A 25,104-nucleotide genomic window follows, 5' to 3' on the forward strand; every position below is an offset into this window, starting at 1 on the left:
CAGAGGTTCCTCTGATGCACACTGTTCTATTCATTTCCTTAGTTATAATACTTACGTTGGTGCAAAAGTACTTGTGGTGTTTGCCATTAAAAGTGATGGCAAAAAACCAGAAATAATTTTGCACCAACTTAATAATTACCAGGAATAATTTCAGTTGCTGCAAAGCCATTGTGATAAAACAAGTTGTGATTTAAATTTTATAATGTGAAGTTCGGGTGCCGTAATTTTGACAACTTTATATTGACACAGTATTATTAAATCAATAATAACAACAAATGTGTAACCTATAAATGAGAAACATTAAAAGAAATTCGACTGCTAAATAGTTTGATTCCATCACTCCCCTGCGCAAAGCTTTCCAAGGTCCCAGCTTACACAAAGGCCAAAGCTCTTAGACAGCCTGTGAGGCTGGGTGTGATGGGCCTCCCCGATCCTGTCCGTTCGTCTAGCACTGGGTCCCTGGCTGCCTTGCTCCGGCCCACTGTCCCCCACCAGCGCCCCCCCAACTCCCCCACCACTCACCACTCTCCCCCAGCCTTCCCCCAACCAGTCCCCATCCCCCCACCCCCACCTCCCCAACAGCCCTCCCCCGCCCCTGTACCAGCCCCCAGCGGCCCCCCACCGGTCCCCTCCCCCACTGTACCGGCCCCCTCCCCGTGCCCCCCACCAGCCCCCACTACTTCCCACCAGCCCTCCCCCACTCCTCGCCAGCCCTCACTGCCCCCACCGCCCCCCATCAGCCCCCACCAGCCCCCAACCCCCTCCACGCCCCCCCCAGTCACCACTCCCACTGCCCCTCACTGCCAGCAGGTGGGACTTCCCTGGATCGCTGCTGCCACCGCCGCTGGGCCTTTGCACGGGCCGCACCCGCTGCGGATTCCCCTTCCCGCAGATTCTGCGCGTTCGGCTGCTCCTGTTGTCCACGGTGCTCTCATGGAGCCTGGGGTACCAGTCAGGGCCCTGTCAGGAGACAGAAACCCCCCGAGCTCTCACAGAGAGTAAGTTTGCTAACTAGCTAGCATGTGTTAACTGCGGGGCTGAACAAACAGCACTCCAAGCTGTCACCGAGGCAGTGCCGCAGGCAGCATCCCCGCTAGGATGAGGGAGCAGAGGGGAAAGGCGGGAATGACTGAAGCTCAGAAGCTGGAGGAGGGTCCCCGTGCCCAGGACGCAGAGCCTCCATGCAGGGGCCGCAGGCTCCGGGACGGGGGCATCAGGCTTGTCCTCTGAGCGTGGGGAAAAGCGCAGTCTGGATTCAGGCGCAGCCACAGGGAGGCCAGGGTGAAGAGGTGCTGGGCGGGGTTGCTGAGACCCCCAGGTGGACGGGAAGCCTCCTGGGAAGCACACGGGCTACGGCCGCTCCCTCCTCCCGCCGCCCCCCTGCAGCTGCTCTCTCACGCCCCCCACGGGCCATGCTAACACCGACTCAGCTGAGCTCGGCAGGGTCCCGGCAACCGGAGGTTGAGGACGGAAGACAACACCTTCATACTTCATAGCTGGTCACCTAGGATCTGTCTCCTCTTTCCCTGCTTTATTTGTCTTCGAATGCATACGAGACACACTCATGGTCTGTCTCCCATTGCTGGAATGCAAGTTCCCTAGGGGCAGGGATCCCGGCTGTTTCATCCCAGTGTCTGCAGCACCTAGAACCACGCCTGGCGCAGTTCCATGCATCTTTGCCGAATAAATTGCTACATCAATGTAACTGCATCGACACATCAGAGACTTCCCATCGGAAGAGGGGTCCCCTTGTTTTTGCAGGAGCAGCTCGCTGGGGTGGATGTTTTGTTCCTGTAGACAATTGATTATACAACAAAAATAATTAGCAGGAAGAGTCCTGCTTTTTACCCCTTGGCCTGTGTGAGTTGGCATTGCCCCTGCAGCAAACGCGGTTTGCAGGGAGAGCACTCAAGGGCATCTACTTGTTTGGGGACGATTCCCTAAAAGTCATCGTCAGGTACAAAGCCAGGACTTGACAAACTTGTCCAAAAATTTCCTTCCCAGTCAAGATATTTTTAGATTGGATCAACTTAACTGGTTTGGATTAAATTTAAACTTGAAAATTTCACTCTTTAAAATATTTTACTTCAGGCAATTAAAGTTTCAGTTGACATTTTTTAGGAGTCTTTTTTTTCCCTCCCCTGGTAGGCTTTGGCGAACTCCGGTAAAATTACAACATTAAGAATGGCCTTGCCCTTTTCTCTGCCTGACTTGCTTCCACAGGATTTTGAAACATCAAATATTGAAGAATTGTGTGTTTAAGAACTTTCTCTCAGAACTGATGAAACTTATTTAGAGCTTATTTAGAAGATTATGTTTGTAAAATAAAAGTTAAAAGCGTTGTCCCTAGGTGGAGAATTACTTAAAACTAAGACCACATTCCAAGAGGTGGCATAATCATATACGTGGAAATACGCACGCCATTCTACTTATAATGGCAGCGGGCAGAACAGGAAGGGAAGCCAGGACATTCCTAGGCCTCGGCCACTTTTCTTTGCTGCCAAATGCTAACATCCATGCTAGGCGCCCCTGTCATAGCGATGCAGCACCTCAGCAGGTGTGAAAGTAGTTCAGAGCCAGAAGGGTGGGGAGTTCAACTGCTGTCTCAGTCAAGGTCAATCTTGAGGAAGTGAACGAGGGTGCCAAGCAGGGTGTCAGGAGGCCGGGGCCTTTTCAGAGAGTTGGGCAGTGGGGGTATCTCTGTGTTCCAGTAGACAGAGGACTGGGTTATTTTTCTAACTTACTTGTCACAAACATTCCCAAACATATGCAAAAGGAGTGAACGGAGGACACCTATGTGCCTGTCACTCAGCGGTGACAGTGGCGGCATTTCACTATATCTGTCTCATCCAGCCCTACTCCCTTTTTCTTTTTCTGGAGGATTTTAAAGCAAACATTATATAGTATGTCATTTCTCCTTACAAACTTCAGTATGCATCTCAAAAATACCAACTTGACACATAATGAAACAAAATCTTTAATATTATATAATACCCACCCCTCACTCAAATTTCCCCAGCAATCTAAAAAAAAAAAAAAAAAAAGTCCCTTTAGAGTTTCAGGATCCAGACAAATCCCATTCATTGCATTTGGTGATGGTATTTTAAGTGTTTTTAGTGCTTGGCCTCTGCTGCTTCGTCGTCGGCTTCTTGGGAAGGTTGGGCCGGTTGTTCAAGAATACCCTGTTCCGGGTTTATCTGAAGGCTTCCTGCGATCCCATTTCGCTTGCTCTCTCCTGTTTCCCATAGACAAGAAGTTAGGTCTCAGGGATTGATGTTACCCCAGATTGAATTTTTACTCATTTCTCTTCCCTAAGAATACTTCATAGGAAGTGTCGCTGATGTCGATCATGTCCCATCAGGAGGTACCTCATGGCCAGTTGATTGTTTTTTAGAGATTGATCAGTGGGTTCAGGTGATCATTTATTTATTAACAGCCTGATTATTTCATTACAAAATATCCTGTCAACCTTACACTTTCTGAGTTTACTAAATTTTGACGATCATGGTCTAAATCAATTACAACTTTAGTTACCACGTTACAGTGACTACACTCATCGTTAGGGATTCAACATGGCGACTTTCTAACTCTTTCGATCGTGGTTATCTGAAATCCAGCTCGTGCTGGAAAGGCAGGAAAGTGCTGAATTATTTCTCTTTAATTCTCCATTTTTAGAATGTGCTGGTGCCCTAGAAACCTCCATTGGTATCCAAAGCGTTTTTGCTTTATTTTTGTCTCCTCTTTATTTTTAGTTTTACTTCCTGTCCTAGATCGGGAATCAGCCATTTCTCCAAAAAACTCTGGTTCCTTTTAGTGGTGAGTGGTATTGGATGGTACAAACTGGTGTAAGCGGGTGCTTATTATCACCTGGATGTCATTGCTTCTGGCATTTTCAGTGGAAAGCTATAAAAAATTTTTTTAAAAAGAAGAAAAATACATTTAAGTTGATATTTTCAGTTCAAATATAAGATTTCAGAGCTTTTACTTCTTGAACATTATACTTATGTTTCATTTCTCTTACATTGAAAATCTTGGTTCCTAATGACATTAGTATAATTACTTCTTTGCTTATCCTACAATATACATATAATAGTTCAAAAGTGACAATACCAATATTATTACTAGTGATGTGACTACTAAATGAAGTTTATGATTTCTTTGCAGTTCTTTTTGTCCTTAGAATAGATTCACTGGGAATGTACAGTGAAACTGTCGAAGGTCAGCTGGGGTCATTTTTCCTCTGTGTGCATGTTACTAACTTGAGACATAATTAGGCCCATTTGTTGTCATTTTTTCCTACTTACATATTGTTTGTAAAAGTTAATTTGTAAAAAGCACTTACATATCTCAAAGTCAAAACCATATGACAATATGCGTTCAGAAATACCACATTTAATACAATGTAATTGTAAAAATGGAGAATTAAAGAGAAATAAGTAAGCATTCTCCTGACTTTCCAGTATGAGCTGGATTTCAGAGAACCATAATTGAAAGAGTTAGAAAGTCATGGAGTCTTTCTCTGTTGCCCAGGTGGGAGTGCAATGGTGCGATCTCAGCTCACTGCAACCTCTGCCTCCTGGGTTCAAGTGATTCCCCTGTCTCAGCCTTCTGAGTAGCTGCGATTACAGGCTCACACCGCCATGCCTGGGGGCTAATTTTTTTTTGTATTTTATTAGAGACAGGGTTTTACCGTGTTGCCCAGGCTGCTCTTGAACTCAGAGCTCAGGCAATCCATCCACCTCAGCCTGCCAAAGTGTTAGGATTACAGGCGTGAGCCACCACACCTGGCCACCATGTTGCAATTTCTAATGACGAATGTATTCACTGTAATGTGATAACTAAAGGAGTAGTTGATTTAGACAATGATCGTCAAAGTTTAGTAAACCCATTAAATGAAAGATCGACATGGAATGTACATCCAGAAATACTACAGTTAATACAATACTCCCTTTCTAACATTGCTTCCCCTACTCTATTCTAGCCTCTCCCATCAATAACCATTTTTATTTATTTTAGTTTTTTCTTCCACTTTATTTCTCTGAAAATATAAACAAATATGAATCTGTGTGTTACTATTACACTTTCCTTCTCATAGAAAAGCTAGCACACCATATACACTGTTCTGCATTAGGCATTCTTCATTTGATGCTTTGTTCTGGAAAGCCCATATCAGTATATAAAGATCTCCTCTTTACAGTACGTCACCATGTATTAGTATACTATGTATTAGTATTCACCATGTATTAGTATACTATGTATTAGTATTCACCATGTATTAGTATACTATGTATTAGTATTCACCATGTATTAGTATACTATGTATTAGTATTCACCATGTATTAGTATACTATGTATTAGTATTCACCATGTATTAGTATACTATGTATTAGTATTCACCATGTATTAGTATACTATGTATTAGTATTCACCATGTATTAGTATACTATGTATTAGTATTCACCATGTATTAGTATCCCAAACAGTCCCAAATTGGGGTTGTTTCTAGTCACTTGCTATTAAAAACAATGCCAAATCTATTAACCTGGTGCATATAGTATTACATACTTTTGCAATGTAATTTTGGGATAGATTTCTAGGAGTGAGAAAGCTGAGTTAAAGAGTAAATGCATATGCAATTTTGCTAGATATCACCACATTCCTCTGCACAGGGGTCAGAGTATTTTATCATCAACAATATACAAGATTGTTTCCCCCACAGTCTTGTCAACAGGGTATATTGCCAAACTTTTGGATTTTTGCCCATTTGCTGGGTGAGAATTGTTATATAGTTTTTCATTTGCATTTGTCTTATTATGGGTGAAATTGACCATCTTTTTGAATGCTTATAGGCTGTTGATTACTTTATCTGTGAACTCTATTGCTACTGTTTTCCTATTTCTAATTGTGTTGGATTTTTTTGTCTTAATTTTTAAAACATGTATATGTGGGCTGGGTGCAGTGACTTATACCTGTAATCCCGGCATTTTGGGAGGCCAAGGCAGGAGGATTGCTTGAGCCCAGGAGTTTGAGACCACCTGGGTAACATGGTGAGACCCTGCCTCTAAAAAAAAAAAAAAGAAAGAAAAAGTTAATCAGGCGTGGTGGTGCACACTTGTAGTCCCAGCTACTTAGGAGGCTGAGGTGGGAGGGTCAACTGAGCCCAGGGAGGTTGAGGCTTCAGTGAGCTGTGATCAATGCCACTGCACTCCAGCCTGGGTGACAGAGAGACCCTGTCTGAAACAAAACAAAACATGTATATGTGCAGAATATTAGCTTGACTAACAGCCTTTAAGATATGTCTAACATTTAAGTTGCTTGAATGTTTACTGTGACAGATTCCCTTTTACTGCCACAACCAGTTGGTACAGTCTGCCATACTTGTTGGAGTTTCTCTCTCTATCCTTTCTGTCTCTTACCTTGAGTTCATATTTATCTTATCTTTATCTCTCTGTGCTCATTCTGTGTAATTTCTTCAGGTTCATCTTCCAGTTCATTAATTCTCTCTCCAGTAGTTTTTAATCTGGGTTTTATACACCATTGAGTTTTCAACTTCAATAACCATATGCGAGCACTTTGATGTTGTTCATTTTCAAATCTGCCCATTCATTTATATATAATACTGTATATTGTGATTTTTTATGTTCTTGCTTAATTTTTAAATTTCTTTAATCATCTTAGTTGTGCTTACTTTATAGACATTTTAGATCTTTTGTTTCTAATCTTTCTCTTCATTTTAGCTACTGATTCTCTCATGGTAAATTGTTTTCAGTGTTTTAAAAATATTTGAATTATAAACTGCCTTTCACCCAACCATGAAAATGTGAGAATGAGGAGTTATTTCAGAAATGCATTCTGTGTAGTCTGTATTGAGAAATTTTCTCTCCAGAGAAGCTTTGCATGTACCACTTCCAAGCACTCTAGGGGTATCACCAGCCAGAAACCCATTTGTGTTAATTTCTCAGCATCAAAATTTCTCAAACCAAGTGGGTAGTACATATTTGAATCTCCATTGCCCATAAGGGCATGTTTATGGGTAAAAATTTTCAGAGGAGATTTTCATTTCCCTCTTGAGCTCAGGCTCACACACAAGCTTCCTTATGATCTTCCTGAGCTAGTGAGTATTATTTTTTTCTAATCTATAACTGAGATTTCAGGCCTTCCAGGGTCCTGGGTGGTAGTATCAGTTTCAATGCCCTGCTTCACAGGGTTGTAAAAACTTTTCTGTAATTCCTGTTTGGCCAATGCCCTAGTTTACTGGGATTGGTGCCCTCATTCAGGACTGCCACAAATGTGTGCACGCTCTTCCCACTTTCTACTGCATCTTCCTTCAGGGCCTCTGGAAAATCTCCTTCCTGCCTTACAGTCTCAGGCGGTGCTCCTCACAGTGTGGTGCTCAGGCGGTGCTCCTCACAGTGCCTACTTTAGTCAGCAATAAACAAAACACATGTTGTTGAGCTTCTCAACTTATGCTGCCTCTGACTCAAATTATCTTTAATTTAATTAATTAATTTTCTGAGACAGGGTCTCACTCTGTCACTCAGGCTGCAGTGCAGTGGCACAATCATGGCTCACTGCAGGCTTGACCTCCTGGGCTCAAAGATCCTCCCACCTCAGCCTCCTGAGTAGCTGGGACTATAGGCGTGCACTACCCCACCCAATTAACTTTTGTATTTTTAGTAGAGACGGGTTTTTGCCATGTTTCCCAGGCTGGTCTTGAACTCCAGGGCTCAAGTGATACACCCACCTTGGCCTCCCAAAGTGCTGGGATTACAGGCGTGAGCCACCGCCTCTGGCCTTCAAATTATCTTTACGATGAAATAGAAAAACATCCAACACTTAGACAGGATCAGCATCCAGAAAGATACTCAAAATCTGAAGCCCCTTTTCCAGTAGCAGAATGCATCAAAAATTGGAAGGATGTGTGGGATGTCAAAAATTAAAGAAAAATTAAAACAAAATTAAACAAAACCTCCAGGAAAGAGAAGGGAAAGCATTCTGAAGGGATTGGGATGGCTCTGCACCTGCCCTGCAGAGAGCCACATAAATTATTAGCTGTGGATTTTAAAAACTCTATAAAGCAGCTCCTTATTGACAAGAATATTATTTTCTATTAGAGTCCTACATCTTCACCCTCTACTTGAAAGTCCCTTTTATGTTCCTGAAAAAGCGCTGGACTGAGTTCATCTGTCCACTGCCTGGTTGCGTGCTGTTGTCTACTCACTGCTCACCTCTGAAATAGACAGACTACATGTTAGCCTACCTTCAAGGATATAGCCATGGTTTTGAAAGCTAAAATTAAATGTAAACTGACCTGCACATTTGTTGTTTGAGGTTAGTGTGATCTTGATTCAAAAACCAGTTACAGACAATACAAGAAAGTAAATCACAGTTCCATTTCATTTTCAAAAATCTCAAATAAAATATTGGCTAACAGAATCCACGGTGGATATAAAAAGTAATGATACATGATGTTCACGTAGGAGTTATTTCAGAAATGCATGGCTAGTTCAGCATCAGAAACATCAGTGTAATCCACCAGAGAAAAATACTCAGTAAATGCAGTCAAAAGTATTTTACCAAGTTGACTCACAAATTATGATTTAAAATTCTAAAAAAAAAAACTCCTTCCAACAAGCCTAGCAATTGAAGGGCTCTTCCAAAAATTGAGAAACAGTATCTATTGCAACAGAGGCCTACAGCCACATCCTAATGAATGGAGGAAATGTGATCGATTCTCATTAGGATTTGGAATAAGAAAAGGAGGCCGACTGCCACCTCCCACTGCTTTAACTAACACTGGGGTTCTTGGTTAATAGTTATTAAGCAGTTCAGAAAAATTAAAACAAAATTAAACAAAACCTCCAGGAAAGAGAAGGGAAAGCATTCTGACTTTCATGTGACTTCACAATTCATTTATCCCCACAATCCAAGCATAGTCTCTTAGAGACCAGGATCCTGTCTGATCTTTTAAAAAATCTCCGGGACAGCACCTAGCTTAGAGGTTGGCAGCAGGTACTAATTTGCAAAAGGGGATCCTGTCTATGCTATGCAGTAGTAAAGATGACATGAGATCCACACGTGGAAACGGCTGTACACACGCTGGAGCAGCACTCATTTGGAAAGGCCGCACTCCCCGGCGTTTTCTCCCGGGACCTCCTCCCACGGATTGCTCCTCCGGTTCCCAGTGCCCAGGCCCCAGGCCCACCAGGCCGCACGCGCGAGCCGCCGTCCTCGCACTGGCCAGCAGGTGGCGCCCGGGCTCCACGGCCGGAGACGGGTAGCGCGTCGGGCGCCGCGGGAAGTCGCCTCCGAGAGGGGCCGCTGCGCCTCGGCGGCGGCTACCCGAGGTCCCGGGGCCAACGTCGCCAGCCGTGCCCGGCAGGGGCTCGGCAGGGCCCGGGTCGCCCCACGGTCCCGCCCGCACTGCTTCCGTCCGGGGACGCTCCCCAGGGCCGTCCGAGCGGACTACGCGCGGGTCCCTGTGACTAGGGAGCGAGCGTGGGGCCGGCGTCTGCGCCCCTCCCGGAGGCGAGGCCGGGGTCGGGTTGGGACCAGCGCGCGCTTCCCTCCCCGCCGCGCAGGGGTCGGCCAGGGCCGCGGCTGGCGACAGGTGGCGGGGACCTGGGGGACAGGTCCCCGGGTAGCCTGGGGCGGGGAGCCGCCTCCACGGCCCTCAGAGCACCCTCCAGGTATGATGATCAACCACACGACGGCCCCGCGCTGGCCCCGGCAGAGCCCCGTCCCCGGCGCGGGTCCGCAGGGCGATCCAGGCGGCCGCGGCTCCACAGCCCCCGCCCTCCTCCAGCGGCAGCGCCCGCGGGGGCCGATCGGGGTCAGGGCGGGGAGACGCGCGGATTCCTCGGTGGCGTCGCCCGAACACCTGCTCGGCCCCAGGTGAGCCCCAGGTGAGCTGCTGCCCCACCCGGACCCCTTCCTCCCCGGGTTCGCGTCCACCTGGGACCCGCCTTCCAGAGCCTGTCAGCCCACCTCGCGCCCTGGGACCGAAAACGCAGACCGGTCCGGAGCACGTGGCCGCCCGCGGTCTCTGGCTTGGAAGGGCTTCTGTCCGCTGCCTCTTCCTTCCAGTCCAGGGCGGCCGTCAAGGCTGAGGGCGATTGAAAAGTCCGGGAAAATGCGTCTGGCCCAGCCCCGTCTCCGGAGGCCTGGGGGTGGGTGGGGTTGGCGGGGAGGGCTAAAGGTGTGGACGAAGGCGAAGCCAAGGAGGCATCAGGAGCCTGGGGCCAGGTGACAGCTTAGTTCCCTGGGCAAATAGTAACCCTCGGGTGTTTCTGCCTTCCCTTAAATCTGAAATCATGTTCTGAATTCTGTACAGCCTCTTTCCTTCTCCTGATTAACTTTCATTTACTCCGGAGAAGCGTCTTAACGCCCACTCACACAGGTAGTCCTTCCACACTCCCAGACTCACAACCACAACTCATTCTTGGCTTTAAACTCAGCCCTAAGGCACAGAACCAAGCTTTCCCTTCAGGACTCAGAGGCATTTCTGTGCTCAGAGCCTCCCCAGTCCCTGTCAACTCAGCACTCTGCCTTACCACACATCTGATAAGGAGATTCTCTGTACACAAGTAAAGGCTTCGGGGATGCTGGTGGGGAGATGAGGGAGAAGGGGATAAAGAAAATGTGTGTCGGGGTGCGAGGGAGAGAGAGAGAAAAGAGCGAGTGAGTGCCAGAGAGATCTTAAAAACCACTCGGAATTCAGGTACTGACTTCAGACATGTTTTATTATAATCTTATACAGTCTACATAAATTTGAACTTGTATTTATTTGGGTTCAGTTATAACATAGCATAATAAAAATCAAAGCACTGGTCCTCTGAAATAAAGCAGGCAATCACCATTCAATAAACACACTTGATTTATTTTGTATAAAAGGGTTAAGTTTACAACTAAACTTTTATAAAAAGTTTAGCATGAATAAGTACATCATTACACTTTTTAAAGCAGAAATAGACATCTCTGCCACTATACAAGAAAACTCTAATTAAAGAGTTCACAAGGTTTCACTCAATAGATATATTTATATATAAATATATACACAGCATTCAGTAGGCTTGTGTCAAAAAGGTAATTTCTGACCAAAAGACTTCATTTAAGTGACTGAATACTGGATCCTTCTGGTATTCACGCTCCACCTTTGAAAAAAGGCAAAGTCTGCTTAGATTGGGCAATTCCTTGTGATTTTAACGTTTTCGCTCCCCATGGTGGGAATAGTATATAAAGAAAACCTTCCAACTGCAGAAAGGGCATTTAAAAGTCTTTTTCATAAATAACGAATATCTCAGTCCAGGTGAGAGAACACCCTGGGAAGATGATCATTCTTAGTTTTCCTTCCATTTTTTTTTTCTTTTCAAAAAGGTCCGTTCAACTTGTCCTCCTTGTGAAATGGTTGAAAAGTTCAGCACTTAAAAGATTCTGTGGATTTGTTGTTGTTGTTGTTGTGCAAAGAAAAAAAAAGAAGTCATGAACACCTGCAAAAGATTGGGAGAGAAAGGCATGTTTGAGAGAATGTAACCTAAGGGCAGAGGCGGGCAGACTGGCGCCGGGAGGAAGCCACAGTTTGAACATTTAACCAAACACTCAAAGATTGGGCAAACCCTGGCGTCCAGATGCAACACACACACTCGCCTCGACAGCGCAAATTAAACATTAAAATAGCAGAGACTCAAGGGAAAAACTTCCCAACCCAATCTCCTATTTGGATCTCCAACAGCAGTGCTACAGGCGCCAGTCTGCTTCTTGTAACAATTATTTGATTGAAAACAGCCCTTTAGTTAACAGATAGGGAAGTCTGGGATCCCACATCACAGGGTCTAAGGCACAGGGTAGCAATCCTCAACTAGCCCAGAGAATCCCAGAGGACTATAGTTTTAGGGAAGCAGGATCACTGTGGAATTTGTGGCGATAAGATTAATTACAGTGGAGGTTAGTACCTCATAGTAGTACCAGAGGAATCGTAGGAAGAGCCAGGGCATTACATTTGCTACAAAGCCAATACACACGTTCCTCGGCCGCCTTCGTAGTAAGTTATTGGCATCATTTCCTTTTAAAGGAAAATGTTCTGTGATCTCGAGTACCCAGAACTACAAGCTCCTTCATGTCTAGTGAGACAATGTAGTACGGGTAACACCGCGAAGTAAGCATGCATTTACCAAATCAGACATTTTACAGATACACAAGCAAAAACACATGCGCACACGCACACACACACAGAAGGGCAGTTTACCCACGGGTGGCACAAGCAAACACTCACCGCTTATTCAGCCACACAGTGCTTTGCTGTCATTTGACATTAACTCAGAAGGGAATTCAGAAGCCTGGAGAGAAAGAGGATAAAGAGTACGAGGTTAAGACAATGTTAAGTAGAAAGGGTTTTTGTTTTGTTTTGTTTTGTTTTTTTGAAGTAGTCCACAGACCAGCAAGTTCCATTAAACACGTTTATGGTAACAATTCAGATTCAAAAACAGACGCATTAACATGTCAGAACTTACTAGCAATTTCACGCACAGCTCAATCTACGGCAGATTCTTATGAAAATAAAGTTAAATAGCTCATGCGAAAGTCACCGTCTGGGCTACGTATCTCCTAGTGACAACCCAGGCGACCGCGGGAGTGTGCGGCGGCGGGGCGGGGGCCCCGGAGCAGGTCTTACCTGCAAGGACAGGATGCTGATGTCCGTGTTGAGGGTGGTCAGCGGCGTCCTGGACGCCTGGTTCTGCCCGGGTCTCTGGTGATGGAGGCTGACAATAGTGGGATGCGAGTCCAGGGCGATCTGCAGGTCCAAGATGTAGTCGATGACGTGCTGCAGGATTTCCATCTTGCTCACCTTCTTGTTCTGGGGGATGCTGGGCACCAGCTCCTTGAGCTTGGAGTAGCAGTCGTTCATGTTGTACAGCAGGCTCATCGGGTCGTCCACCGGGGTTTTGCTCCGGGAGATGCCCAGGCTGTGGTCCGACAGGCTGTTTTTCCTAACGGACCTCACGGGACTGAAGGCTTTCATGCTGACCGCGAGGGAAGGCGAGACCGGGAGGGAGCTGGCTGCCCTGAAGCTCAGGCCGCCGCCGCCGCCTGCTGAGCTAGCTGCGCTTGGCACTGGGCTCGGCTCAGAATGAAGCCCGAGCCCGGCGGGGCGGCTTTTATCCGCACTCGCCGGGGCCACACGCTCGGGCTTCCCCTCGTCCCCATTGGTGGAAGGAAGCGCGTCCATCAAGCCGAGCGGACGCTTTCATTGGCAAGCGCGGGCGCGGGGCGTGGGCTCGGTTCTTCCGCGTTCGCAGCCAATCCCCGCGGGGTGGGCGGGACGCGAGCCCAGCTGGGGTGGTAAATAGAGTACAGTACAGTAAGCGCGAGGCGGGCGGGGGGCGGGGAGCGGGGAACCGGGAGCGGGGAGGCGGGAGGCGGGAGGCGGGAGGAGGAGGAAGGAGGGGGGGAGGAGGAGGGAGAGGAGGGAAGATGGGGGAGGGGAAGAAGGAAGGGGGAGGGGGCAGACCCTGGGCGCCTAAATGTGCATTCTTAATTCTAATTCCAAACGCGCGGCAGGACCCTTGCCCTGGGGGTGTTCCCAGACCAAGCCTTGCACACCTTGGAGCTGTCGGCAGCCCTAAAATCACGGCTACACGGGCGAGTTCAGCACCGCAGGGGGAAGCCACAGTTCACTGCAACCCATCGGAGGGAGAGCGTGAGGAAAGATAGAAAGCATTTCAGAAGAAAGTGAAAACGCAAATTAGGTTGTCACTGAAAAGTCACGTTTGTAGAGTGAGTTCGTCTCTTCAGATAAGGAAAAGTTATGTTAACACAAACAAACCACCCACGCATGCATTCGACGACAGGCTTAGTGTGGGTTTTTGCAACCCGGAGCAGCGCGGGAGGCATTACTGTAAACTCAGGAAAATGAGTACTTATTGGAAGCCATGCCCAACCTCGCCGGTCGCTAAGGAGCTCTCACAGGGCGCTTTCAGGGTTCCTTTTCAAGAAGGAGGCAGGGCTATTATAATGATAGTATTAATCGGAAATAATTAGGAGAATTTGCATTTTGAAACTACATTTACATACACTGCCCTTGAAAGGCTGCCGGTCTGTGCCCTTCAGTGTAGGTGGCAAAGTAATGTGATTAATTATGCAAGAATTGTGATTTCTGGTGTCACATTCCAACACCTAGAGGAGTTTCAAAGCTTTGTGACAGATAGGTGGCCCTAGCCATTGATTAACATCTTCACACTAAGAAAAAAAAAATACTCTGTCATATATGAGGTTTGGAATCTTTTCAGCACTAGTGCTGAATACAGGTTCAAGGTTTTGTTTTGTTTTGTTTTGGCTGAGAATGTTTAAGAACTCAGTCTAAATTTTAAAAAGTTTGCAGCTATTTACTCAAATACCTTGCTAATTCTCACATAATTCTAGCTTATCTAGAATTCTGTCCTGATCACAGTATGTCACTTTCTTGTTTTGAAAATATTTTCTCCAGAAAACAATGAACTAGAAAACCCCAGGAAAGGCAATATTCAAATCTTATTTACTTTCTGCCTCAATCTGTACCTCCTCTGCATTTCAGAAAGAGGAAGGGGCAGGCCTAGAGGCTGAAAGAAAAGCTCAATAATGGGGAAACTGTTTTTTCCTTCACTTAATGATTAATTTATCCGCTGGTGGGGCCAGCGGTCTCTGGCTGTCACGTGACAGCTGTGCGCCCCAGGACGCCTCTCCAGGGAAGCAGAGTGGGTGGCGCTGAGGTGGAGATCACCTTCCTGAAATCAACCCCCCTCAGTTTGGAGGAAGGAGGTGAATGGTTTCCTGTCCAGCCAGAAATTTGCCGAGGGCCTTCCCAAGGCCCGGCAATGCTGCCTGCGACTCTGTCCCTGACAGCGTTGAACGCACCGTATCTCTTCTGATATTAAGTCTGGAAGTGATTTACTATCCGAGTCCTCCCACAGTTCGAGCCTTTTGATGTACTTTGTGTGCATGTGTTTCTGTCACATACGTGCCACAGTGGAACAGATTTTGTTTTGACACTATTTTGGTTCATGATGTTATACTTTGACTATTTTACAATAATAGCCAATGTAAACAAACATCTTTGGGATTCTCAAATTATTACTTATGATTCTTGGACATTGCAGCTCTTCGATACTGACGCATTCCTAGCTTTTTCCAAGGACACCGTATGTTAACATCCGTGCCAGCCTCATTATCCCCACAGCCAGGCTCTGGGCTGGGCGGTAATGAGCATTGTGCGGTTTCACTTTACACTTTGCAAAGTTGATTAAGGCAGTGCCTTCTCCCATGATCATTTTTGTACCCTGATGTAGTAAAATGGCTAAATATGGTGAAAGTTTTCTGGTGTTTCTTTAGCTGCCATGTCAGAGTCCAGTCTGCCTGGCTGTGTTGAATTCGATTCTATTGGCACGCTACCCAGTTTTACATTCATTTAAAGATCATTTAAAGGGGATTACGAAGCTGTTAAAGTTAATGATTTAAACAAGGCCTAAGTTACTAATGTGTCTGTTTCAGCACGCCCAATATGAAATCACCTTAAAAATTGCTTTCGTGGGGGAAAATCGTGTTGCAGCATTTTCGAGGTGGTTTTAAAGGCACGTCAAAATCTGTCAATTGGTGGCTTAGGTGGGTTTGCATTTGAGGCCTCCAAAGTTCAAACGGCCCCAGCTGGAGGGCGGGCTAGATCCGCGGACGGTGGGAAGGTGTGCAGAGCTTCCGCTGGTAGGTGTTGGTGCGGTCCCCCTCGACTCCGCACCGGGACGCCCCCACCCCGTGGCAGCGACAGACCTGCCCGTAAGGTCCCCCAGCCTGGCTCCAGGGCTCACTCACTCCGCCTCTAAGGCAGGCCCCGCGGCGGCTCTCGCGTCCGGGCCCCTTGCGGTAATCAGAAGCAGCTCCGGGCGGGGAGCTCGAACGCTGGCCAGGCCGCCTTTGCCACCCCCGCGTGATGCGCCGGGGGGCGGGAGGAGCCTGCGGGGGCGGGGGGCGCGTCTCAAGGTCCTCCCTGCACATCTGGCGCAATGGGGAGCGCTCGCCTTTCTTTCCCGGGTTTTGTTCTCACAGCTGTGTCCATTCCGCCCGTGACCCCGCGAGTGATCCCTGACAGGTGATGAATTGGCAGCGGCGGCGGCGGCGGCGGCGCGCGGGCCAGGCCGCGGCGGGGCCGGAGCCGGAGCCCCGGAGCAGACTCTCTGGCGCCAGGCGCGTGACGCCGCCCATTCACGCCGCCCTGCAGCCTTGTCCTCGCGGCGCCGCTCAGGCGGCTGCCATGGCAACCGCGCCGTCACTCAGCGCGCGCGCCCAGCTGATCAATGCCTGCGAGGCCCGGCAGTCCCAGGCTCGCCCCGGCCCGGCCGCCGGCCCGCGCGCACCTGCAGCCGCTGCACGTCTTAAGTTTCGAGTGATTTGGGGAAGGAAGGAGGACCGAGAAGAAAAGAAAAGGGTTGAGGGAGGGCGGGGTGAGGGGAGGAAGAGAGGACGAAGGAAAAATGCCGGGAGAGGGAGAAGAAAGAAATCTTCCTTTTGCAAAAGGAGGCATAATATGGCTTAGAGGTTGCCAAAGCAAAAGGTTTTGCTTTATTTTGTTTTTGCAACCGAGGCGTTCGGGGTGGGGCTGGCGCGAGAGAAGGGTGGATGGGGAGAAGGTCACTGTCTTAGCGCATGGCGAGATTTATTTATTCCTTTGGATGATTTCAGTTTCTCGCCGGATGGCTTTGATGCTGGACTCCTAAAAATACCTTTGAAAGACTGAAAGACCCCACCCCCGCCTCCACACCGTCCTACTGCCTAACTCCTCGGAACCCTGGGAGGTTGCGCATAAACCATTAATTTTTTTTTTTTCCAGAACAGTCCCTTTCTCTGCCCTGGGGGAGCCGGGAAGATGTGCAGCCCCAGCCCTCGTCCTCAGCGGAGCCTCGCGCGCGCAGAGCCTAGCGCGATTCGCGCCCTCATTACCACTACAAAGCGCGGGCCAGACCAATCCCCTTTCTAATGCACCATTTTCGCCTGAGAACATCAAGAGGCCAGAAACTTCCAAGTCAGCTTGCAGACGCAGACGCCTCCTGGGTCCTGGCTTTAAGAACCAGATGCCAACATTCCCGGACAGTTTATGGCATCCGGATCCCTCAAGGGTGCTCATCTGCAGTTGAGAGTGTTAGTAGCAATTATTTATCGTCTGCCTTGGAGAGGAGTTCCTGAACATAAATGTCCTCTGCTGGCTCTAAAGCTGGGGGCGGAGGCTGTGTGTTGTGGGGTGGGGGTTGGGGGGCCGAATGTTCCCGGTCCTGTTATCTGGTTTAGCAGCATTTGTTGTGGTTTTCGAGGAAACGGCATCTGGATTACATAAGGATTCAAGTTTTTGCTTTACTTGTTTATTTAATACCTTGGCAAGAGGGAGCCCTTACCCTGAAACCAGATAACCGATTTTGGGTTTAAAACAGGCTTAGATGAAGGGCCACTCCAGGGGAAGAAAATGAGCGAAGCCACAAAAAGCAAAGGAGGGAATGTTTATTTTTCTCTTTTTGGATATTTTTGAAGACCTGCCTAACCTCTTAAACTTCTTGTCGCACACAGCTAATAAACGGCATTAACAAAGCGTTTCAACGACTACCACGGCTTAACAGTGGCTCCTCCCCTGCCCTGCCACCATTCGGGCCGTAATTCCTTCCAGGATTCCCGCACCGTCCTGTGTGCCCAGAGCTCTCTAGAGCACCAGGTAGAACTCCGTGCTAAATCCAATTGCTTGCAAACTTCTGATCCCCTTTTAGGGAGATCACTTTTCAGCTTGGTTCAAAGAAAGCAAAGTTTGGGAAGTTTGGCGGAGGGGCCGATTTAACTACGGGCACTGCAAATATTTTGTTACAAGTGCTGTGAAGTGCCCCGATTTGTGGCTGCGTTTAGTTTTCACAAAGGATTTTCCTGTGTCTTTTATTCCGGTCCCCACATTAAAAAAGAAAATTAACTTGAGCGAGAGATAAGGTCTTGGAAAACAATCTTGGGCCGCCCGCGAGCTGGCGGGAGCAGCGCTGGCGTCGCCGAGTCTGCGCCGCCCTGAGGCGCGAGTCTTGGGGTCCGGCCACCGCAGGGAGCCTAGGTCATGTAGGGACCCCCCTCCATCCGCTGTGCGCCTCCGCGCCACAGCGCAGCACCCAGGCCGCCCCCCTCTGCCCACCAGCACCCGTGGGAATCCACCCCAGCCAGCGACAAGGGCGGGCTTGTCCGGAATCAAACTGCATCTTAATATTATAATGTGGCACCAAAAGCAAAACCCGAGGCCCGGCTTGCAGACCCTAACAAGAAACACATTGTGTGCACTTTTTCTTTTTTGGCTCAAGCGACGTTCGCGCGCCGGCCCCTCCGCAGCGAGCCAAGTCCATGACTTCAGTGAGGAGGAACCCGCCTGCCTCGCACCACGTGCGCTCCCAGCTGGGGCAGCCACCCTGCTGCGCCTTGCGAGCCCTGTCACGGTCCCTGGGAAGGGCTAGGGCCTGGCCGGGACGCACTTGTCATGGGCACAGGACAGGGCTTTGGGGCACAGCCCTTTCTCGGCCAGGGAGGCAGGCGAACCCATCGCCCGGGCACTGGTATCACCCAGGTGGCGCCAGCGCGAGTTGGCTGGTGGACAAATTTTTCAATAGTTTGAACTCCTTCTTCCCGTTGCCGCATCTTTAAGGCGTTTGCTCCCAGATTCAGCCTTCTCCTTTTAATAATGACAGTTTGCAGACTTCTCCTCTCTAGTTAGAGGGAGTGCGTGCGCGGGTCCTGCAACACTGTAGCTGCGCGTCACCCTGAACCATTCTGCGGGAGGGGCAGGACCTAAGGCTGCATCTCCAGGAGGGAACGTGGAGAGACATCGTGGGCGGAGGGGACTTGGAGGCGTACCTGGAGGGGCAGTCCTAGGCATAGGGCGAAGGATTTGCGCTCTAGCTGGTGGAGCGCACATCGCCCTGGTTAGCTCTGTGGTGGGTCCTGGGCTCTTCCCCGCCTCTTCCTGCCTCCGCTGACACCAGGGACTGCCCTTCATCAGTACTCTGCAGAAAACGCTGGGTAAATTAAGGCGTACATTTAATTTTAACTATCATGCCTGGTTTTCTAGGATTCTGTGTGAAGAATACAGAGACAGACGTTACATTTCAAAGAAAAAAGGGCGATACGACGGCCCTCTTTAAGGAGAGCGTAAACATGCACTTTAGGTAAAAGCTAATCGTTTACACGCCTGTGCACGGCACACCTCTTTTGCTGTTCGCCTTGACCCCGAGTTTGGAAAGACTGCCCCCATTTCAGAGAGTAAGAAACGCAGGCACACGTGAATGACAGACGACTCTGTGGTGGCCTAGACTCCAGCCGACACTTCTGGGACAACCTGCCATCGTGCATGGGTGTGTAACCTTGACTGCAGGTGGGGCATTGATTACTCTTTTAACCTTGAAATGTATTCCAGTCTTGGACGACTGGATTGCCAAGAGCCAGGAATCTGTGAAAACAGTTTGTTCTCATTTTTCTCCTAAGTTAACACTGAGTGACTGAGTTTGACCCTTTGTTAACTAAAGGTCAACTGACATCTTAGGACTTTTCAAACCTTAGTGTATGTAAGAAGCCCATGTTTACACCCAGAGTTCTGTGACCACCTGTATAAATTCTGGTTCAGTAGGTTTGGTGAGCAGCCCACGATATAGCATTTTAAGCAAGCATGGCAAGGAGATGCTGATGCTGGTGGTGCGGTGACCACAATCTGAGAAGCTTCAGACGAGTAATTGGCCTCTTAAATGAGCCCTGGATAAATAATTGGCCTCATAAATGAGCCCTGCAGCAGGCAGACTGCTGGGTGAGAATGAGCCTACTTGGACCCTTTAAGGCAGCAGTCCCCAACCATTTTGGCACCAGGAACCAGTTTAGTGGAAGACCATTTTTTCAATGAGGGGTTGGGAGGGTTGACGGAGTGGGGCTGGGGGATGGGTGATGGGTACTGGGGGTATGGTTTCAGGGTGAAACCCTTCCACTTCAGATCATCAGGCATTAGATTCTCATAAGGAGCCCACAACCTAGATCCCTGGCATGTGCAGTTCACAGTAGGGTTTGCGCTCCTATGAGAACTAATGCTGTGGCTGATGTGACAGGAGGTGGAGCTCAGAGAGTAATGCTCATTCACTGCTCACCTCCTACTCTGCCTGGGATTCCTAACAGGCCACGGACAAGTACCAACCAGCCCACTGCCTGGGGTTTTGGGGACCCCAGCTTTAAGGAACTGTACACTTGTTTCTAGAAATTCAAGAGAAGGAAAATATGTTATACTTACCCACATTTTCTCTTTTTCATTTGTTGTTTTTTCCTTCCTGATGTTCCATTATTCTCTCTTTGATTAATTTCTTCTGTTTCAAGAGCATTTTTTGGACAGTCTTTTAGAGTAGGTGTGTTGGTGACATGTTCCCTTAGTTTTCCTGCATCTGAAGTCTTGTTCTTCAGTCCTGCAGAGTATTTTTGCAGGATATAGAATTTGGGGTTGACAGCGTTTTTTCCTTTTAGCCCCTGATATACTGTGGTGCTTTCTTCCTTCTGTCAAGATTTCTCATGATGAAATCTGATTTCTCTTACGAAATCTGCTGTTATTTGAATTGCTTTTTCCCCAATGTAAGTAAGGTGTGTTTTCTCTCTCCTTGATTTATTTGTCTTTCATTTTTGGAAGTTTGCCTGTGATCTATCTTGGCATGGATTTCTTTAGGTTTATTCTGTTTGAGGTTCTCTTGGCTTCTTTTGCCAAACTTGGGAAATTTTCACCCATTATTTCTTCACATACTTTTTCAGCCCTGCCCTCTTTCTCTTCCCTTTCCAGAACTCCAATGACACTGATATTAGATCTTTTGTTATAATCCCAGAGGTCCCTGAGGCTGTATTAATATATTATTTAAAAACCTGTTTTCTCTCTGTTGTTCAGTTGGGCAATTTCTGTTGTTCTATCTTCGGGTTCACAGATGGTTTCCTCTGTCCTCTCCACTGTGCTTTTGAGTCCATTCAATGAGTTTTTGCTTTGGTTACTGTATTTTTCAGTTTTAAAATTTCCCTTTCATTCTTCTGTACATTTTCTGCTTCTTTGCTGAGTTTTCTATTTTTCATGGTTTTTTTGCCTGTTCGTAATCACCTGTTAGAGGATTTTTCTGATGGCCCCTGCAGAGTCTTTGTCAGATTATTCCAACATCTGTGTCACCTCAGTGTTGGCAACCGTTGATTGTCTTATCTCGTTCAAATTGAGCTTTTCTTGGTTCTTGGAATGATGAATGGTTTTTTCTTTTTTCTTGAAACATGGGCGTTTTGGGGGTTAGGCTATGATCTGGAGCTTATTTAAATCTTCTATTATAGTGGCCTCTGCTGCCACCACCCTGGCTTGGGAGGAGGTGCTCCTCACGTGGCCTCCACTGGCACTGTGGAGTGGAGGCATCTTACCACTGGAAGGTGACGAATGTCCCAGTTCTTACTCAACCTTGACAACCCCAGTGGGGAGAGGGCAGTGCTGATTATCCCCTGGGTGGTGGATGGGGTGGGTAGTGTAGGTGTTCAGGCTCCCAGGTGGCCTCTGCTGATGCTCTGTTGAGAGAGCTCGTTGCTGTCCTGCAGGGATGACTGTCTGCTCCCTCCCTTCTCTGACACCATCATGTTGTTCAGGGTGGCGTCTCCTGCAGCAGGCTGAGGGGGTCTGTCTAGCTTTCCACTCCTCTTTGCTGATGGGGTTAGAGTTGGAGCCACAGTCTTTTCTCTGGTGTTTGGTTGTAGTGGGATGGTTATGGTCTAAAAGGTTTTGGTTTCTTGGCTTCTCTCTTACAGTCACCATGTAACAAATGCAGACATCTCTGAGATCACCATGTAGTGAGGAAGTCCAAGCTGGTGGCATGAAGAGGCCACATGGAAAGGGCTAAAAAAGGGGCCAGCCTCAGTCATCCCAGCTGAGCACCTGGCTAGGAGTAAAGGAGGACCCCATGGATATCCAGCCCGGTAAGATGACATCAGCCCCAACCACCAACTGACCATGCACACAAGACATCGTGAGTGAGGCTGCCCACTGGAGCCTGGCCAGTGGGACTGTAGAGTAACTCATTGTCGTAAGCCAGTACGTTTGGGGGTGATTTGTTTCATAAAGTGGCCCCCAAAAGAGGAATTGGGGGTATAGAGTTTCTAGGTACAATCTTGTGCATTCATTGTAGTTGTAATCATTGATAATTTATTTGTGTGTTTTTCCTGAAAGTTTTATAACAACATGATTTATAGTGCATAAAAATATCCCTACATCCAACAAACCTGCCTGTTTTTTTCTTTTCTTTTTTTTTTTTTTTTGAGACAGTGTCTCACTCTGTTGCCCAGGCTGGAGTACAGTGGCATGATCACGGCTCACTGCAGCCTCAACCTTTTGGGCTCAAGCAATCCTCCCACCTCAGCCTCCCAAGTAGCTGGGACTACAGGCATGTGTCACTGCACCCAGCTCTTTTTTCTTTTTTGAGACAGGGTTTCACTCCTGTCACCCAGGCTGGAGTGCAGTGGTGCAATAGCTCACTGCAACCTCTACCTCCTGGGCTCAGGCAGTTCTGCTGCCTTAGTCCCCCGAGTAGCTGGGACTATAGGCACATGCCACTGCGCCTGGCTAATTTTTGTATTTTTTAGAGACGAGGTTTCGTCATGTTGCCTTGGCTGGTCTTAAACTCCTGAACTCAAGTGGTCCTCCTGCCTTGGTCTCCCAAAGTGTTGGGATTACACATGTGAGCCACTGCACCTGGCTAATTTTTGTATTTTTTTGTAGAGATGGATTTTCACCATGTTATCCAGCTGGTCTTGAACTGCTGGGGTCAAGTCATCTGCCTGTCTCAGCCTCCCAAAGTTCTGGGATTACAGGCATCACTGCACCCCGCCTAAAGTGCCTGAATTTTAAAAGAAATACAGGTTTTATTTGTCATATGTCTAGTATATTCTCAGAATTTTTTTTTAACTGATAAGAACTCCTACCAGCTATCCCCCAAGATATAGAATTTATAACCCTATGCGATGACTGTATGTTTTGAATCAAAACCAAGTATGATGAATGGCTACCAGCTCAGGGGCCCTGGAGACACAAGGAAGCCTCACTGGTGAGAGGTGGCTGCCTGTGGGCCGCACGGTTTCCCGGAAAGGCAGTGAGAGCATCTGGTACCTCCAGACACTGCAGAAACAGTGTCACAGAAACATCTCAGGGGCGTCACTTCTCTTTATCAAGATTTTAAAGTGATTTCAACATTAAAAAAAAAAAAACAATGTAAAGAATTTGAGTGTGGAGTGATGATCATGCTTCCAGGTTAGGATCAGGCTCTTTCTCCCATTGTCTTTTTGATTGAAGGTGCAGGGACTCCTGGGATGGTGTTGCCCAGTGACACAATCCCAGTGTGGCATTTCTGATCCCGAGAAAGCAGTCAGGAGTGGGTGGCTGCAGTTACAGTTCATGAGTCCTGCTGGTTCAAGTCATGAGTCCTGAATTCCCTGGGAGGAGCCACTAAAGAAATGCAGAGGAGGGAAATCCTTGCAATAAAGTGGGATGAGGTTCTTTGGTTGCTGCTGTTACGGGGATGGGGTGCATGTTGGGGCCTGGGGGGTGAGGCTGAGGGCTCCCCCAGTCTGTCCCTCCCTGAGCCTGAGCTCTTGGTTCCCACCCAGCCTGTTGTTTCTTTCTTCTCTGGGAGCACCTGCACCCCCAGTTTGCGGCGTGTCCTGGGGTGAGTCACTGTGAGCCCCAGGTTCCCATATGTAAAGGGTGGGTAACGCTCCCTCACCTGCTTCTGCACTAAGCCCTTACAAAGCCCTCAGACGGAGACTGCTGCTTTCATATCTTGCAGGCCATCAAACTGCCAGTGGGAAGGGTGCCCAGGTAACCTGCCCACGTCAGGACGGCCAGGAGATGGCGGAACCAGAATCTAAGCCCACTCCCATCTGACTTCAACGTCTGTGCCCCTGATGTTTGCACCGAGTCACCTCCTAAGACTTTCTGAAACTGGATCACATCCATTTATCTCTGAGAGAAATGCAAGCTTTAAAAAAGGAAATATTTACTATGGATATTTTACAATAGTTCCAAAACATGAAAGTTTTAAATAAAACATTCTTAACCATCCTCACCACATCTTCAGGTTCCCTTACAGCTACTATATTTTGATGATTGCCCATTAGAAAAATAGACTATGCTTTCTGTAGGTTTTAAAGGAATGGTGGTGAAATAGGGAGCATTCCTTGAGCACATCCTGCCTGTGGGCATGCCTCTGAGCACTGGACCAGGCCAGAAGAGCCAGGCTGCTTTGGGATCCCGGCACTGCCAATGGCAGGTGGGCTATGACCCAGGGAGAGAACATAGCCTTTTGCATTCTGTTGCCCCATTTGAAAATGGAGATGATAGTGGTGCCACCCTCAGTGTTATTTTGAGGATTTGAATGTATCTCAGACGTTGTACCTGAAAAAATATAAATGCTCAGTAAATACGGTTGCCAGATAAAATGCAGGAAACCTATTTAAATTTAAGTTTTGGCTGGACAATGAATAGAATAATTTTTTTTTTTTTTTAGTGTGAGTATGTCCTTATATTTTATCTGCTAAATTTAGCAACCTCCTCAGTAAATGATCACTACAATTGCAAAAACTCCTTGTGACAAATATAGTAAATCTGTAAAGAAATAGGAACTTGCATTTATTTTTACTAAGCTCTGACTGGTTAAGATAACTGGGCAAGAGAAGATATATTCGACTAAACTTGCAGAATGTAGAGTACAGAGATTCAAATTTGAAGTCCTATAGGACTGGATTGGCCAGAGGCGAACTGTAGAGAGCTTATGTAAAGAGTCCTGATTTCAAAAGTTCCTCAGAGACTTAAATGGGCCCACAGACCCCTCCTGTGTCTCTGCATAAGCCAGCTCGTTATATCAGTTATAAATTGATTTCTAGAGAAATGTACCCTGGAGGTCCCTCTCCCACTTGAAATAGGACTGGCCAATCTAGATGTCCCCCAGGTTATGTTGACTCAAGTATAGCTCCATACATTGGAGAATCTATTCAAGAAAACAAGCAAAAGTATTTGTGACTGAGTTAGCTAATGCCAGC

At 47.6% G+C, this 25,104-nt stretch overlaps 2 protein-coding genes across 2 annotated transcripts; one reads left to right on the forward strand and one right to left on the reverse strand.

The window, feature by feature from the left end:
• Positions 1-3,349: 3,349 nt before the first annotated feature.
• On the forward strand, positions 3,350-24,525 carry LOC697893 (uncharacterized). The gene is made up of 8 exons (XM_077958777.1): positions 3,350-3,364; positions 7,251-7,424; positions 9,071-9,894; positions 16,853-17,160; positions 17,581-17,722; positions 19,103-19,405; positions 21,823-21,990; positions 23,853-24,525. The coding sequence occupies exons 1-4, from the start codon at positions 3,350-3,352 to the stop codon at positions 17,154-17,156; spliced, it is 1,317 nt and encodes a 438-aa protein (XP_077814903.1). The 3' UTR covers positions 17,157-17,160; positions 17,581-17,722; positions 19,103-19,405; positions 21,823-21,990; positions 23,853-24,525.
• ID2 (inhibitor of DNA binding 2) lies at positions 10,725-13,128 on the reverse strand. Its single transcript, XM_015111643.3, has 3 exons — positions 12,671-13,128; positions 12,272-12,335; positions 10,725-11,489 (listed from the first exon to the last, which is right to left on the reverse strand). The coding sequence occupies exons 1-2, from the start codon at positions 13,016-13,018 to the stop codon at positions 12,279-12,281; spliced, it is 405 nt and encodes a 134-aa protein (XP_014967129.2). The 5' UTR covers positions 13,019-13,128; the 3' UTR covers positions 10,725-11,489; positions 12,272-12,278.
• Positions 24,526-25,104: the final 579 nt, after the last annotated feature.

This window comes from Macaca mulatta, chromosome 13, assembly GCF_049350105.2.
Source record: "Macaca mulatta isolate MMU2019108-1 chromosome 13, T2T-MMU8v2.0, whole genome shotgun sequence".
NCBI lineage: Eukaryota > Metazoa > Chordata > Mammalia > Primates > Cercopithecidae > Macaca > Macaca mulatta.